The 15,630-nt window shown below is 55.0% G+C and overlaps 3 protein-coding genes across 4 annotated transcripts in view; 1 reads left to right on the forward strand and 2 right to left on the reverse strand.

The window, feature by feature from the left end:
* TFR2 (transferrin receptor 2) overlaps positions 1-4,854 on the forward strand; it is a 12,816-nt gene extending 7,962 nt beyond the window's left edge. The window contains exons 15-18 of the mRNA XM_007468846.1: positions 59-143; positions 231-458; positions 786-926; positions 4,098-4,854. Of these exons, the coding sequence (XP_007468908.1) occupies positions 59-143; positions 231-458; positions 786-926; positions 4,098-4,379 (736 nt within the window). The 3' untranslated portion in view covers positions 4,380-4,854. The remainder of the gene's footprint in view (positions 1-58; positions 144-230; positions 459-785; positions 927-4,097) is intronic.
* Positions 4,855-9,333: 4,479 nt separating this feature from the next.
* On the reverse strand, positions 9,334-12,283 carry MOSPD3 (motile sperm domain containing 3). Of its 2 annotated transcripts, none has more exons than XM_007468847.1 (5): positions 11,779-12,283; positions 11,507-11,582; positions 11,040-11,278; positions 9,673-9,837; positions 9,334-9,556 (listed from the first exon to the last, which is right to left on the reverse strand). In XM_007468847.1, the coding sequence occupies exons 1-5, from the start codon at positions 11,981-11,983 to the stop codon at positions 9,525-9,527; spliced, it is 717 nt and encodes a 238-aa protein (XP_007468909.1). In that variant the 5' UTR covers positions 11,984-12,283; the 3' UTR covers positions 9,334-9,524. The 2 variants fall into 2 exon arrangements, with proteins under 2 accessions (XP_007468909.1, XP_007468910.1); XM_007468848.1 differs by having other exon boundaries at positions 9,525-9,556; positions 11,040-11,248.
* Positions 12,284-14,116: 1,833 nt separating this feature from the next.
* Positions 14,117-15,630, reverse strand: part of PCOLCE (procollagen C-endopeptidase enhancer) — a 5,428-nt gene continuing 3,914 nt past the window's right edge. The window contains exons 6-9 of the mRNA XM_007468849.1: positions 15,146-15,372; positions 14,808-14,885; positions 14,503-14,673; positions 14,117-14,358 (exon numbers count right to left, since the gene is read on the reverse strand). Coding sequence (XP_007468911.1) covers positions 14,195-14,358; positions 14,503-14,673; positions 14,808-14,885; positions 15,146-15,372 — 640 coding nt within the window. The 3' untranslated portion in view covers positions 14,117-14,194. The remainder of the gene's footprint in view (positions 14,359-14,502; positions 14,674-14,807; positions 14,886-15,145; positions 15,373-15,630) is intronic.

Below are 15,630 nucleotides of genomic sequence, written 5' to 3' on the forward strand. Positions count from 1 at the left end.
GGGGGGGGATATGGGGGGGCCCTGAACCCACACAGCGCTCCAACCTGCCCATCCCCAGGATCCGGCCGCTGCCCATGGACAGCAGTGCCTATTCCTTCACGGCCTTTGCGGGGGTCCCTGCCGTTGAGTTCTCCTTCATGGAGGTGAGACTTCGGGCCCTGCCCCAGAGCAGCAGCCCCTGGGCCTGTTCGCACTGTGCCCGCGCGCCAGCCTCCGCCCTGTTCCGGCAGGATGGCCCGATGTACCCGTTCCTGCACACGAAGGACGACACCTATGAGAACCTGCATAGGGTACTGCGGGGCCGCCTGCCTGCCGTGGCCCAGGCTGTGGCCCAGCTCGCCGGGCAGCTCCTCATCCGGCTCAGCCACGATCACCTGCTGCCCCTCGACTTCGGCCGCTATGGGGATGTGGTCCTCAGGCACATCGGCAGCCTCACTGAGTTCTCTGGGGACCTCAAGGTCCAAGACGCCAACCCTGCTCCCGGCTTCTGGCGGTGGGGGGTGCTATATCCCATTAAAGTGCTGCCCGGGCCAGGGGGTCTGGCCCCTCTCCCCTTGGTCTAGGGCCCCTCTGGCAACCTGGCCCCTTTACTCCTGCCCCCGTCACTAAGCCCCTAGGACCCAGCTAGTACCCGCCCAACCGCACAGGTCTTCTCTCTCCCTTCATTCTGCCCCCAGCATTCGGTCCCCCTATACCTCCCCACTCCTGCCAGGCCCGGGGTCCCAGCTCCGTCCCCCAGCACCTGGACCCCTGCCGCCGGCCCCAGCCCGCGCCTTCGCCCTCAGGCCCGCGGGCTGACCCTCCAATGGGTGTACTCGGCGCGGGGGGACTACATCCGGGCGGCCGAGAAGCTGCGGAAGGAGATCTACAGCTCGGAGGAGAGCGACGAAAGACTGACGCGCATGTACAACGTGCGCATTATGCGGGTGAGGCCCCGCCCAGCCCGGCCGCCGTTGGCCGCGCAGCCCCGCCCTCTTCCGGCGGCGTGGGGCCCCTCCTTTCGGCCCTGCGCCAGTGCGCTGTCCTACCCTCGTTACGCTTTCGTTTGTACCTGTCCTCGGGGCGTCCCCAGTCCTGGACTCACAGTGCTTTGCTCACAGACCCGCCAAGCTGGAGCGACCACAAAGGCGGGCCCGCAAAGTGATGAGACAGGGAGGGTCAGCCCCTTAGCCACAGTCGCCCGGCAACCGAATGGCAGAACTGAGACAACCGCGCCCCCTCCGGTTCCCCACCGCCTCCTCTCCCTTATGGGGAGAAGAAGCATGTCCACGGTGGTCCATGGTCTAAGAGGCACAGGATTATGGCTTGGGAGATGCAAATGGTGTAAACAATTCAGAGCGTAGAGAGCTCTCTTACTTCTGGTGAGATGGATGAAACCCAGAAAGGCTGCCTGGAGGGGATGTCATGTGAAAGTTATACAAGATTATTATTCCCTCCTGCTTAGCTTTGAATACTTTGCAGCCTGCACCCCAGCTCCAGTTCCAACCCATCCTCTTCCTTCCATTTCCTTACCCCAAGAACTCAACCCTGCAGCCCTTTGATCTCTGGAAATGGGTGGGTAGGAACTGTAGGCGAGGGGAAAAGTCTGTAGGGCAAAATGATAAGCAGGGCCATCCTCAGTGAGTGTGGGGTGAACCGGAGCCCCGCAGTGTACACATGCATGGTTTGGGGATGATATGTCTGGCCCTTGCAAGGTCTTGTTCTTTCTCCCCCCTCCTTTTTTCTGTTGTGTCCCTGCCTGCTTCCCTTGGCATCACTCATACCGTCTTTCTGTTCGCAAGCCCACCCATCTTGCTCTTTGGTCCTGGCTCCTTTCTCCTGGAATGGGCGATTCATTCTCATTCACAGATCTTGCTTCAACCCCTGCTGTGCCAGACTCTAGAGACAAAAAGAGACACCCCCCTCACCCTATCCCTAAAGTTGCAATGTGCCCCCGAAGGGATAAAGGGCATCTGTGTGTAAGGGACACGATTCAGACTCAGGGCTGGAGAGTAAAAGATGCAGGGCTTCAGAACCTCAAACAGGGCTGGGCCAGACCCAGGGAACTTCGTGGTTCTAACCCAGGGGTTGGTAAACTAGCCAGCAGGCCAAATTTGGCTTGCCACCTGTTTTTGTAAATGAAGTTTTATTTTAACACAGCCATGCTCGTTGATTTTTCTATTGTGTGTGGCTGCTTGTGTGCTACAGCAGCAAAGTTGAGTAGTTGCAACAGAAACAGTGTGGCCTGCAAAGCCTAAAATAGTTACGATCTGGCTTTTTCCAAAAAATGTTTGCTGACCCCTGCTTTAGACTATAATGTGGGTCTTGAAGAACAGACAGAACTTGGGTTGGTGCAAAAAGAACATGTTTCAGGATGGAGACACCAAGAATAAGGGCATGGCAGTGCAATAGGCCTGGCTTTCCTTGGGAGTAGTGTGTAGACCAGCAGAGCCAAAACAGAAGCCCTGTGGAGGAGCGGAGGGGAGTGGGTTAGGGATCAACTATGGGGAGACTTGAATGCCAGTATAAGAAGTTTGGGTTCTGGGACTTCCCTGGTGGTCTAGTGGTTAAGACTCCTCACTTCCACTGCAGGGGGTACGGGTTCGATCCCTGGTCAGGGAACTAAGATCCCCGCATGCCACATGGCAAGGCAAAAAAAAAAAAAAAAAGGATGTTTGGGTTTTGGGGGTCTGGGCATCAAGGAAATTTGGAAGGTTTTTGAGCAGGCCGGTGATGTGGGCAAAGTGGAATTTTAGGAAATACTTGGCCAGAGTGTAAATGGCTTGAAAAGGGAACGAAGTTAGTGATAGCTGAGCTCTGGGTGGGTGAGGGGATTGAACTGATGTGCGACATTTGCAAGGAGAAATGGACGGACTGGGTGTTGAGGGAAGAGAAGGAGAATGATAGTAGCAGCCGCCATTTACTGAGGGCTATCATGTGCTAAGGCTTTACTTCACTCTCTCCCGTAGGACTCCTCCAAATCCTGTAAGTTTGCTATTATTGTACACAGTAACTGAGGCTCAGAGAGGCTAAGTGACTTATTCAAAATCACACAGTAAGTGGTGAAGCTGAAATTAAGGACCAGGCAGTCTGATCCCAAAGAGAAACTGAAAACCAAAGTGTGACCCTGTGTCCACCCAACTCTTATTCACCTTTGAGGTTGAAAGCCTGGCACCTGGGGTACGCCATGGTGCTCGTGAGGGAAAGTGAGTGCGAAGGTCAGGTTTTGGAAGAAGTTGGTGTCTACATGTGTGTGAGGCTGTGGCTGGGTACCCCCTACCCCAGTGGGGAGGTCCAGCAGACTCGGGGACAGGCTTCCAGGCGATGATTTGTGGAGTAGACTTGGCAATTGTCCCCATGAGGTCCCAGTTGAAGCCAGGGGCGTGGATGAGCTCTCTGAGTAAAAGGTGGAGGACTTAAGAAGACATGAGTGTGTGAGACCACCCCTAGAGATTCTGATTCTGCTGGGGTGGCAGCCATGCAATGGTAATTTTAAAATCTTCCTCAAGTGATGCTAATGTGCAGCCAGGGTTGAAAACCATTGGATTGTAGGTAATGAGAAGAGGAGAAAGTAGAGGTCGAAACCTGGGCCTGCCCACAGGTGGGAACAGAAGGAACCGGAGAGGCTGACAGAGAGGTGGGAGAACTGGGCTAGGAGCGCGGCCATCTCAGGAAAAACCAACAGCATCTGAGTCAAGAGGGTGAGGACCCAGAGTCAGGCGCTTCATTAGGGCTGGCCTGTCCCCTTGTCGTTTGACTCTGGGTTGTGGGCATTCACGCAGGTGGGCAGGAATGACTGGGGTATGGGGAGGTGAGGAACAGCAGGACGATAGACGGTTCTTTGAGGCTTTGGGCAGGGAAGTGAATGGGTGAGGAAGAAAGATGCAGGCTTGGAAGCTCAAGGGGTAGAAAGAAAGGGATCCAACCCAAAACACAGTGGGAGGACGCATCCTACCTGACTACTGATGACGTTACAGAACGTCCATTCCTGATTGGGTGGCCGAAGGGAGGTGGGACTTAAAGAGGCTGCTCAACAATATTTATTAAGCGCGCGTGAGGTCCCAAGGTTGGTCTGGAACTGGTGTTCGGGCTCCAACCAGATACCCTTCTCGGTGCAGGTGGAGTTCTACTTCCTGTCCCAGTACGTGTCGGCGGCCGACTCACCGTTCCGCCACATCTTCCTGGGTCGCGGAGACCACACGCTGGGTGCCCTGCTGGACCACGTGCGGCTGCTGCGCTCGAGTGGCCCCGGGGCCCTTGGGGAGGAGGCCCAGGTGGCGCGGGGCCTGGGCTTCCAGGAGAGCCGCTTCCGGCGCCAGCTGGCCCTGCTCACCTGGACGCTGCAGGGGGCAGCCAACGCGCTGAGCGGGGACGTCTGGAACATCGATAACAACTTCTGAGGCCCGTGGGCTGGTGGGGGCGGGGCACATGCCCATGACCCCTGCCGAGAGCGCCTGCTCTCCCTTCGAGTGATTTCTGGGTGACCGAGATGCCTGTGCACCACCTCCCATTGCTGACTCATTTTTAGCCCTTACTGTACCTCCAAGGGCCCCAGCAATGACGCCAGCGCACACACCCACACACCCCAGGCCCTGCAACGTAGGAGTAGGTGAGCAGTGCCTTCCATAATGGGATGGTCATACTGTCAGCTAATCAGGGAGCAGCATCTGCTCTCTCAATCACAGCCCCTTCCTCTTCAGGAGTAGGGTCCCCCCTCTACAGCTAGAGACCACTCTGAAGGTTTCCTAGGCCCTGGGACCTGGCCAGCCTTCTTGGTGGGAAAGATCTGCTGGGACCATAACTTTATGGCCAACCCATGTCCTGCAGTGGGAGGGGCTGGGGTTTGAACCTCAATAAACCACCTGTGGCATCTGTTGTTTACAGGCACTTTTATGCGTCTTCCTCACCCTCACCTCACTCTGTCATCCCTCCCTTGAGAGCTAGGGAAGGGTTGGGCAGAAGGGGCCAGAGAGGATGCAAGTGGGAATGCTGTCTCCATGGGTTAAAGAGCTGTTCCCGTTACCTAAGGAACTAAGGAAACTGCCTGAGGAAATAAGGAGGACCCTTCTCCAAAGACCACCACGGGTCGGGGGCTGGCTCTGTACCTTCTCCTGGGACCAGGGACGGCTACATAATTTGCAAGGCCTGGTACAAAATGAAAACGTGGGGCCTTTTGTTCATAAAGCAAGATTTCCCTGGTGGTCCAGTGCTTAAGACTTCACACTCCCAGTGCAGGGGGTGTGGGTTCACCCCCTGGTCAGGGAACTAAGATCCCGCATGTTATAAGGCACAGCCCCCCCCCCCCCAAAAAAATTGTTTTTAAAAAGCAAGAACAAAGCTTTTTTCTTTCTTCCACAGTCTCTCAACCTGTCATGGTGGTTTTTAAGTTGTTATTTAATGTCCAGATCCCTGAGACAGGATATACTCTGGGGCAGATCCCCATAGGCACGCAGGGTTCTGCCCCATGACTTGCTACAGATAGCACATGTGCCCATCCCTGACCCAGACCCAGACCTGGACCCTCCGTTTGCCTGCACCCAGGTCCCTACTGGGGAAGGAGGGTGGCAGCTGTGGTTGGGTGGGGGCAGGGAGCCAACAGGTGAGAACCCATCCAGGGGAGGCAGGACCCCCAGCACATGCTCCACTGTCTCATCGGGCTGCACTTCCAAAACACAAGTTCAGAGGTGAAATCATTAAGAATTTCAAGATAGAGACTGCAGGGCACTAACCCCCAAGCACAGGGCCCCATTTGGAGCACAGAGCCCTGTGAAACTGCAGTGATTACACAGCCATTATATTAGCCCAGCCTGGGACCTCTCTCCCCTCTTGGGTCCCCTTTGGCCAATTGTTGTCCACTGAGGTGGAAGCTGCAGGACAGCAGGGAATTACAGGTGCTGCTGGCACCACTTTACCTTTAATCATGGTCTCAGGAGGCTATTGCCCTCGTTCTTCCCGGCAGCTGCATAAATCATAGGGTCCGCCTCTCAGGCTCCTGGTCCTCTCTTGCTCCCAATATGGCGTGAGAAGTCCTAGCCTGCTCCTCAGATGCTGGGAAGGGAAGGCTTCTTAGTTTATGGCTTGGGATGCTCCTGGGTTCCAAGATGAAACTGCCTCCTCCTTACCTCCCTGAGTCGGACTTGGTGGGCTCTCAGGAGCCTGGACTAGGGGTCAGAAGCCTCCTCGATGCCTTACTTCCCGGACATACTGTCCAGAACAAGTTTCCCAAAGTCGTTTCTCAGCCCTTCTCCACCTTGTCCATTTGCTCCCTGTAGTAGACAGAATAAAGTTCTGGACAAAGATGTCCACATCCTAATACCCAGAATCTGTGAATGAACGTTACCTTACACGACAAAAAGGGCTTTGCAGAGGTGATTAAGTCAGGGATCTTGAGATGGGGAGGGTTTGGGGCTGAATTGTTTCCCCCCAAGTTCATATGTTGAAACCCTAACCTCTAGTACCTCAGAATGTGTTTGTGTTTGGAGACAGGGCCTCTAAAAAGGTGATTAAAGGACTTCCCTGGTGGCTAAGCGGCTGCCGATGCAGGGGACACGGGTTCAAGCCCTGGTCCAGGAAGATCCCATGTGCTGCGGAGCAACTAAGCCTGTGTGCCACAACTACTGAGCCTGTGCTCTAGAGCCCGCAAGCCACAACTACTGAGCCCACGCACCACAACTACTGAAGCCCTTGTGCTCTAGGGCCTGCGTGCCACAACTACTGAGCCCGCATGCTGCAACTACTGAAGCCTGCACGCCTAGAGCCTGTGCTCCGCAGCAAGAGAAGCCACCGCAATGAGAAGCCCGCGCTCCGCAACGAAGAGTAGCCCCCGCTTGCCGCAACTAGAGAAAGCCCGCGCGCAGCAACAAAGACCCAACACAGCCAAAATTAAAAAAAAGAAGTGATTAAGTTAAAATGAGGCCATCAGAATGAGCCTAATCCAATCTGACTGACCTCCTTATAAGAAGAGGAAATTGGATGCACGGAGAGACACCAAGGATGTGCATGCACAGGAGAAAGACCATGTGAGGACACAGTGAGAAGGGTGCCACCTGCAAGTCAAGGAGAGAGGCTTCAGGAAAAACCAAACCTGTCGGCGGCTTGTCTTGGACACTAGCCTCCAGAACTGTGATCGAATTAATTTCTGTTTTTTAAGCCACCAAGTCTGTGGCAGCCTTAGCAAAGTGACACAGGGTGATTATGCTGGGGGTGGGGGTGGGGGACGTAATCACCAGGGTCCTTATTTTTATTATTTATTTATTTATTTAGGGCTGTGTTGGGTCTTCATTGCTGCGCACAGGCTTTCTCTAGTTGCAGCGAGCGGGGGCTACTCTTCGTTGCGGAGCGCGGGCTCCTCATTGCGGTGGCTTCTCTTTGTTGTGGAGCACGGGCTCTAGGCGTATGGGCTTCAGTAGTTGTGGCGCGTGGGCTCAGTTGTGGCGCACAGGCTTACTTGCTCCGCGGCATGTGGGATCTTCCCGGACCAGGGTTCAAACCCGTGTCCACTGCATTGGCAGGCAGATGCTTAACCACTGCGCCACCAGGGAAGTCCTCAGGGTCCCTATTAAAGGAGGCAGGAGGATCAGAGATAGAGAAAGGAGATGTGACAACAGAAGCAAAGGGTCAGAGTCAGAGATTTGAAGATGCTACACTCCTGGCTTTTTTTTTTGTTTTTTTTTTTTAGTGACTTAAAACTGTGACCATTTGTTATTTCCACTCTTTGGCTTTAAAGATGGAGGAAGGGGTCACCACCCAAGGAGTGCAGATGGCCTCTAGAAACTCGAAAATTTCGTCAAGGAAACATCCTCCCCAGGTGCCTCCAGAAGGAACCAACCCTGCTGACACCTTGATTTCATCCCCAGAAGACTCATTTTGGAGTTCGGACCCCCAAAACCGTAAGAGAATTAATTTATGTTGTCTTAAGCCACTAGTTTGTGATAACCTGTTACAGCCGGCCACAGGAAACTAACACCCACCCACTCCAATTACTGCCAGCTCAGTATTGTTTTCTAAGAAATTTACTTAAAAAAATGTCTGTGGGGCTTCCCTGGTGGCACAGTGGTTGAGAGTCCGCCTCCCGATGCAGGGGACACGGGTTCGTGCCCCGGTCCGGGACGATCCCACATGCCGCGGAGCAGCTGGGCCCGTGAGCCGTGGACGCTGAGCCTGCGCGTCCGGAGCCTGTGCTCCGCAATGGGAAAGGCCACAACAGTGAGAGGCCCGCATACTGAAAAAAAAAAAAAAAAATGTCTGTGACCCAAGCCCCTCCCACCCCTATAGCTGCCCTTCATAGCTTTGTCTCAGAAAGCCTCCTGATCCCGCTGGCAGCAAGGCCGTTTCCCAGCAGATATCCGCAAGATCATTAACGTGCGATACCTCAGATGCCTTTTGGGGTCCTGGGCACAGACAGCCCAGTGTGGATGGTTTTGTGAGGGGTTTGTTGGGCCGCGGGGAGAGCCCTCACATCCTAGACACAGGCTGCCATTCTCTGCACAGGATCAGGCTCACATGTCACCGGGGCCAGTTCTGGGTGTGGGAAGGGCCAGGTCCCCAGGGCAGAGGGGCAGCTCCCAAGGCCCCCAAAGTAAAGCTGGAACAACTGATAACCTTCCAGCAGCATAACAGACTGAGTCTGTCTTAACGTTATCTTGCTAATTTTTGTTCCCAATCAACAAACTGCCAGTGTCTTTGGCTTCCCTTCTTCCTTTCCTCCCCTCTCACCTTACATCTGAGGGAGGGCTGGAAGCCTGCCTTTCAAGGAGCCTATTCTTTTCCTTTGCCCTAACTTCTCCTGCCTGGTTAGGCTGAGGCTATGGCAGGCAGTGGCATCTGTCCCCATCTTGTCAGAGACCTTGGTGTTTCTGACCCACAGGGGTTGAGGTCAAAGGAAGAGACAAAATAAAAGCAGGTAAAGGGACAAAAAGGCAGAAGAGGATTCTGGGGGTGGGGGTGGGGGGGGAAGCCCCCAGGCAACCCTGGCAAGAGGCTCTAATGGCTCAAGATGGCGGGACCTGAGTTCTATAGCAGGTGGGAGTAGATGGTATTGGGGTTTGTTTCTTTTTAGCTTAAGGCATGTTGGCTTAGGGGCGGGATCCCATCCCTAGGATAGGGCTAAGCGGGATCTTAAGAATCAACTTTCCCAATTCCCTGATTTTAGAGACAGAAACTGAAGCTCAGAGAAATTCAATGACTTGCTCAAGGTCACACAGTTTTTTCCGGTGCAGCACCAAGCCTAAGACTCTGATCTTCTAAATCCTCACTGGGTCTCTTCGCTCCCTGATGTTCGAGGTCCCCTGGGAGTGGGAGGAACTGGAGGAGAGGAGTGGGAAGAAAGGGGCGTGTTCCTTACATTTCTCAGTGCAATTCTACAAATTTATTTTACTCAGCTTGGAAAACGAATACAAATCCCTGGGTTTTGGGGGGAAGGGGATGGGCAGGAAGAAGGAAGTAGGAGTTGAGGCAAGGTTATGAGCATCACAGTGAATGTCTCATGTCCACGTCCAGGTCCACGTCCCTGCCTGGGGAGGGGGCGTGGAGGTTGAGCAGGGAGCTCAGGTTCGGAGGAACACCATGGTCAGGAGGCCTGGAGACGGGAGGAAGAGCAAGGTCATATGTGTAGCCCGCCGGCTCTGTACGCCCTCTTTCCAGCCCCCGCTCTCCTCTCTCTGGGCCCGGATCCCCTGCCACCACCGTGCTCACCCAAGACGTAGGCTGCCACCAACTTCTGTCCCAGGGAGACGTGAAGGATTTGGGGCAGCTGGCTGCCAAGTTCATCCTGGAGCGGCAGCAGCAGGAAGGCCACAGAGACTGTGCCCATCAGCAAGAAGAGGAGGAAGGAGCTGGTGGCCAGGTGCGGGACGGGGTCTGGGAAACAAGGCCCATCAGCATCTCTGGCCTCCACTCCTGCCCAGCCCAACGCCCTTCAGGGAGGAGGCTGCAGATGGAAGGTGTACCCACTTTCTGTTGGACATTGGAAGTGTCCTCTCCTCCCTGGAGCCTTCGTTCCCCAAGCCTCAGGAAACCCTCTCCCCTCTGGTCCCTCATCATTCGTTTTCTCTCCTCAACTCTGCCTTGATTACAGGCTCCTGTGTATCTGTGTGCCAGGCAGGGACCTCTGTCTCCCACAACTTGGTACATAATTGCTCAACCCGGTTTCTTATTATTTATTTGTTTTTTTATAAATTTATTTATTTATTTTTGGCTGCGTCAGGTCTTTGTTGCTGCGTGAGGGATTTCTCTAGTTGCGGTGAGTGGGGGCTACTCAGTGCGGTGGCTTCTCTTGTTGCGAAGCACGGACTCTAGGTGCGCGCGCTTCAGTAGTTGTGGCACGTGGGCTCAGTAGCTGTGGTTCGCGGGCTCTAGAGCACAGGCTCAGTAGTTGTGGCGCACAGGCTTAGTTGCTCCGTGGTGTGTGGGAATCTTCCCAGGTAAGGGATCGAACCCGTGGCCCCTGCATTGGTAGGCGGATTCTCAACCACTGCCACCAGGGAAGCCCCCGGTTTCTTACTGAACTGAACTGAGCTGACACATGATGGGAAGTACTGAAGTCAGAGCTAAAGGAAGAATTTTTCTCTTTAAGTGGAGGCCAGAAACCAAGGAAACTGCAAAGTCTGCTTTTTTCCTAACCCGATATAAAATCTCAATTCCTAGAAATGTTTCTACGAAAAAGCAGAAAACTGAAATGGAAGGGAATTCCCTGGCGGTCCAGTGGTTAGGAGCCCACTCTTTCACTGCCAGGACCCTGGATTTGATCCCTGGTTGGGGAACTAAGATCCCGCAAGCCACCAGGCACAGCCAAAAGAAAAAAAAAAAAAAAAAAAATGAACAAATGGAAGGGAATTCCCTGGCGGTCCAGTGGTTAGGAGCCCACTCTTTCACTGCCAGGACCCTGGATTTGATCCCTGGTTGGGGAACTAAGATCCCGCAAGCCACCAGGCACAGCCAAAAGAAAAAAAAAAAAAAAGACTGAACCGGAAGACCTCTTCAATTCCAACCGAACTCATCTCTAGGGTCATGCTAGGTCCTCCCTCCTTACAGAACTCAAGAATTCCCATCCCTAAACTCACTCTCTGGGAAGTGCTGAGCCGTGGGTGGTGCTGTCCAGGAAGGAGGCTCTGGGTGCGGTGGGTGCGGCGTTGGGTCAGGCTGTCCCTGAAGCTCAAGGGGGTTCGCTGGGGCCCTCAGAACCGAGGTGATGTCCTTGCGCCCCACCACTCGGCCGTCTGTTCCCTCCTCAGATAGCTCAATGCGGAAGCGGTCCTGGACGTCATAGTGGCTGGGATTGGGGGCCACGTGGCGAATCACACTGGTCCCAAGAAAGGAGAGCGGCCCATTGAAGGGCAGTGAGAGGCAGTGATCCAAGAGGATCCAGGCCCCACCCTCCCAGGAAACTTTCCCTTAGGGACACAGACAGAGGGTGGGGTAAACAGGTTGAAGAGGACCTGGTCTGAGGCTTAAGCCACGGCACAGTAAATCAGAGAAAGGTGGCAGCGACCCCTGGCTTTCATCAGCCTCCCCACCCCTCTCAACTCACATGTCAATGCAGGACTGAGGCTTCACATATCCTTCCGCGTCAAACACTGTGTATTTGGCAGGTGCTGTGCACAGGACTGAGGGGAAAAGGCACACAGAGACCGACTATTGCCTCAGACAACCTGCACAAGCCGCGCCCATGGAGTCCCCCCTGCCTTCTACCCCAGGGCTGGACATCCGACCGTACTCATCTGACTGCTCCAGCCCACCCAGCTCCCCAGTGTTCTACCGCCAGCCTCCAGATCCCTAGCACGAAGCGCCCATCCCCATCACCTCGGAAGCGAAGCGCTGCTCCCGTGGGGTTATAGAGGGTCAGCAGCTGCCGAGATCCACTCCGCTGGTCCGCCCTGAATACTAGATCCGGGGGAAAGACGAGGACCGGGACAACAGGTCCCGAGGGAGGAGGGGCGCCCCGGGACCCCCGCCCAGGAGCCCCCGGACCCACCAGCTCCTGGTCCTGGGGCGCCCCACGGCGCATGCAAGCTCTGGGCGGTGGAACATCCGAGGGCAGAGCTCAGGGGACAGGGCCTGGAGTATAAAGCCGAGGGGCGAGAGGGGCGAAAGGGAACGGGATGAGATCGTAGGGCAGGGCCTGGACTGATGCCACCGCCGCCTCGGAATCCCCCTAGATGAAGGCCCCGCAGGCCAGGCCCAGGCCCCCCAAACCCTTCCTCTCCACAGCTGTCCCTCAGGTCCCTTTAGGCCCCGCCCCCAAGCCCTACCTCGAGGGTCACGCCCACCCCGTAAACCCAGCCCCTCCCGGCTCCCAGCCCTGGCCCTAGTCTTCAGCCCCAGTTCCCGATCTCTATAAGCCCCGCCCCGCCCCGCCCCTTCCGGGCCTCCCGGGGCACCCGCCCCTCTCTTCGGCCCAATTCCGGTGGCCTCCGCGCCCTCTTCCGGAGTTGCCCTCTCCGTCTCCTGCTCTCCCGAGACCTGTATCTGTGCCTCCGATCCCCCTTGAGTTCGGGCCCGCGCTTCTTCGGGCTTCCGCCTCCGAACGGCCGCTCACGCTATGAAGCTCACCTCTGGTCACAGCACCTGCCAATCAACCTGTGTCCGGACCAGGGCTGCCATCTTCCCGGCAGACCGTTTCTGCTCTTCCGCCGTACGACCTCTGTCATTGGCCAGGACGGCCTCATTTCAGCTCAAAGTATACACCGATTGGTGCACCTAAAGAGGTGATTGGCTTGATCCCAGTGACGTAAAACTTTACGAGCGTCTCTGGCTAGAACGTTAATCCTGGAATAAGTCGGGCGGCGAGGTCGGGGGGGAGGGGCCCGGGCGAGGATGGGAGTCAGGCTTTGTTCCTTTCTCCCCACTCTGAGGCCGTCCAAATCACTAGAATCACATCCCACAAGGGATCCCTCTTTCTCCACTTCAGTCCCAGGTTCTCCTAGACGCTTCCGCAGCAACGAAAGCCGTTTTCTGTAGTACGAGTTGGAGGTTGCTCCCAGTTGGACTCGGTTCGTAGCCCAGGGCACTTCTCTTGATTCCTTCCTGCACGGAACTCATATTTGAAATCACTCATATTTGCGGAGGGAATTAGTATTCAGAATCTTCAGCTCCCCTTACAGACGAGGAAACAGGCTCGACAAGGTGAAGAATCTCACGCATTTGGTTAGCAGCGGAGCAAAACAAAGTTACCTGAAAGCCTTCTCTAAGCACCCTATCAAATGTAGAATCTCCCTTTGCCTGTCCTCTTATCATGCTTTTGTTTTCTTCAGAGCACTCCTAGAGCTACTTGACATCATGTTTATTTTAGTTTATCTCTGCTCAGATAGAATTTACTCTCCTGTCCACAAGAGCAGCGACTTTGTTTTGTTGTATTTTCAGCACCGAAAACAGTGCCTGCCATTTGGAATGCACAAATGAATGGGTGACTAGGATGAACTTCTGAGCTGAGATGTCACTGAAGTTAGGAAGTGAGCCAGGAGATGTCTGTGGAAGAGAATTCCGCATAGAGGGAACAGCAAAGGCAAAGCCAAAGCCCGGAAGCAGGTGTGTACTAGAAATGGCCAAGGAGCCAGTGTGATGGAAGAGATTGTAAGGGAGACAATATTCAGAGATGAGATGAGGTGAGAGGGAGGACACAGATCACCTAGAGCCTTAGAGCCCACAGTAGGACTTCGGATTTTAAGCTGAGACTGATGGGAAACTATGGAAGAGTTGTTTTAATTCCTTTTTTTTTTTTCTTTTTCTTTTTGGCTGCCCCAGGCAGCTTGCAGGATCTTAGTTCCCCAACCAGGGATTGAACCCCAGCCTTCAGCAGGGAAAGTGCTGGACTGCCAGGGAATTCCCTTAATTTCTTTTTTTTTAAACAGCTTTATTGAGATATCTTTGACATATAAAAATTGTATATATTTAAGGTGTACAACTTGGTGTTTTGATATATGTAGACATTGTGAAAAGATCACCACAATCAAGCTAATTTACATATCCATCACCTCCACGTAGTTAGCATTTTCTGTGTGTGTTGAGAATACGGGAGAATTTTGAGCAAAGGGGTGACAAGATTTGACTTACATTCTTCTGTATAGTAACTGTTGAGTTTAATGAATGAATGAAAACAAATCCCCAGAGGAGCACCAAAACCATACAAATGGACATGTGACCCCTTCCTCAAGTCTAGAAACATTTATTTGAATAAGAAAGGGGTCCCTAGGGCCAGGGTCCGGAGGCTGGCCTGGGCTCAGGCTTGGGATACAGCAGCCTGAACAGGCTTGGAGGGGCACCTCTTGCTGAGGTTGGTGAGGATCTGGTGCTGGGTGGGCCGGTAGAGAACCACGAAGCTCTCTGGAGGAAGGATCGGACCTCTGTTTTCTTCCACCTGGCCCATCAGCAGATAACTGATTCCTAGGGAAGAGGAGGAAGGGATTGAGAGTTTGTGTAACTGAGACCTTATAGATGTACCCCCTCATCCCAGTCCCTCAGATTCTACTGCCTCCATCATTTTCATGAGGCTAAGTCCCCCTCTACATTTTCCCACATCTCTGTTACCTTTCTTCATGGGGGGGCACTGCTTGCAGGGCACATAAAACTTCAGGGAGGTGTCAGTGGGGGGAGAGGGCAGGTCCAGGCCTCCGGTTTTGTAAACACCAGTGAGACTGACAGTGACTGTGAGGCCCTCCCCTGGGCCCCGAACCATGGACTTCATCATTCCCGTCACCACTGTGGGAGAGAGAGGGAGAGGTGAGGAGACGGGAGGCCAGGGCAGGGCTGGAACCAGAAGGAGGGGGGCTTTGGGGACAGGAGGGGAGGTTAGAGGAGCTGGAAGGGCAGAGCTGGGGGATGGGGCCGCTTACCCAGGTCGCTGTTACAGAAGTGGCTCTGCAAGGTGCCTGCCCGCCGGCACTGTTTTGGGCAGGAGACACTGGGTGCATCTGGTGGGGGGGGAGGGGGGCACTGTTGGTGGAGGGTAACCTACCCAGCAGGTAGGAAGGACCACTTTCCCCACAAAAGCCTCATTGCTTTGAACTTGTTCAGAGCTCTATCCAGCTTCGTGTCCCAGCACCCAGTACCAGCCATTAGCACGGAGGCGGCACCCGTGGGTGCTGTATTGAATGAATGAATGAGCGCAGGAAGGAACTCGGATACAACTCCCTTCAGTCTGCGGCCGCTTCCTCTGCCTTTCCAGACTCACCGGGGCCCACCGGAGTTGCCTCTGCCTTAGGCGCGGCCTTCGGTTTCTCCTCAGGTGGGACTTCGGGCTTGACTTTGGGCCCGACTCCGGGCTTCGGGCCCGGGCCTGGCCCTCCTTCGGTGGCGCCCCGCGGCAGGGTCCTGTAGGAGGCCGAGAAGCCGTCGGCCGTGACGCTGAGGTCCGAGACGAACTGGACGAGGAGCTCGTTCCCTTCGGAGGAGATGGGACTGCGGGCGCGGGGCATTGGGGGAGGTGTCAGGCGGGCAGCGCATCCTGCCCCCTACCCAGGCCGGCGGCCTTTTCACCTCTGCCCCTCGGTTGTCTGCGTTAGCTTCCCGATTTCGCAAGCCCCTCTCGCCTCTCCATCCACGGACCCCAGGCCTGGCGTCAAGCCTCGTCTTCTGCCTGGGCCGCTACCCGCTCCGCCCACCCGTTTGGGGCCGGCAGGTTCGCCTCCTGCGGCTTCAGCTCAGCCCCGCCCCTCC

This window comes from Lipotes vexillifer, unplaced genomic scaffold (genome assembly GCF_000442215.2).
Source record: "Lipotes vexillifer unplaced genomic scaffold, Lipotes_vexillifer_v1.1 scaffold12, whole genome shotgun sequence".
Taxonomy (NCBI): Eukaryota; Metazoa; Chordata; class Mammalia; order Artiodactyla; family Lipotidae; genus Lipotes; species Lipotes vexillifer.

What these genes read in the sequence shown, in the direction of transcription:
- MOSPD3 (XM_007468847.1), bottom strand. Translation starts at nt 11,983, where the DNA reads ATGCGCCGTGGGGCGCCCCAGGACCAGGAGCTGGTGGGTCCGGGGGCT. An exon ending in AGCAGCGCTTCGCTTCCGAG is followed by an intron (nt 11,583 to 11,778) that starts GTGATGGGGATG and finishes TTTTCCCCTCAG; the next exon opens with TCCTGTGCACAGCACCTGCC. An exon ending in GGTGGCAGCCTACGTCTTGG is followed by an intron (nt 9,557 to 9,672) that starts GTGAGCACGGTG and finishes TCCCGTCTCCAG; the next exon opens with GCCTCCTGACCATGGTGTTC.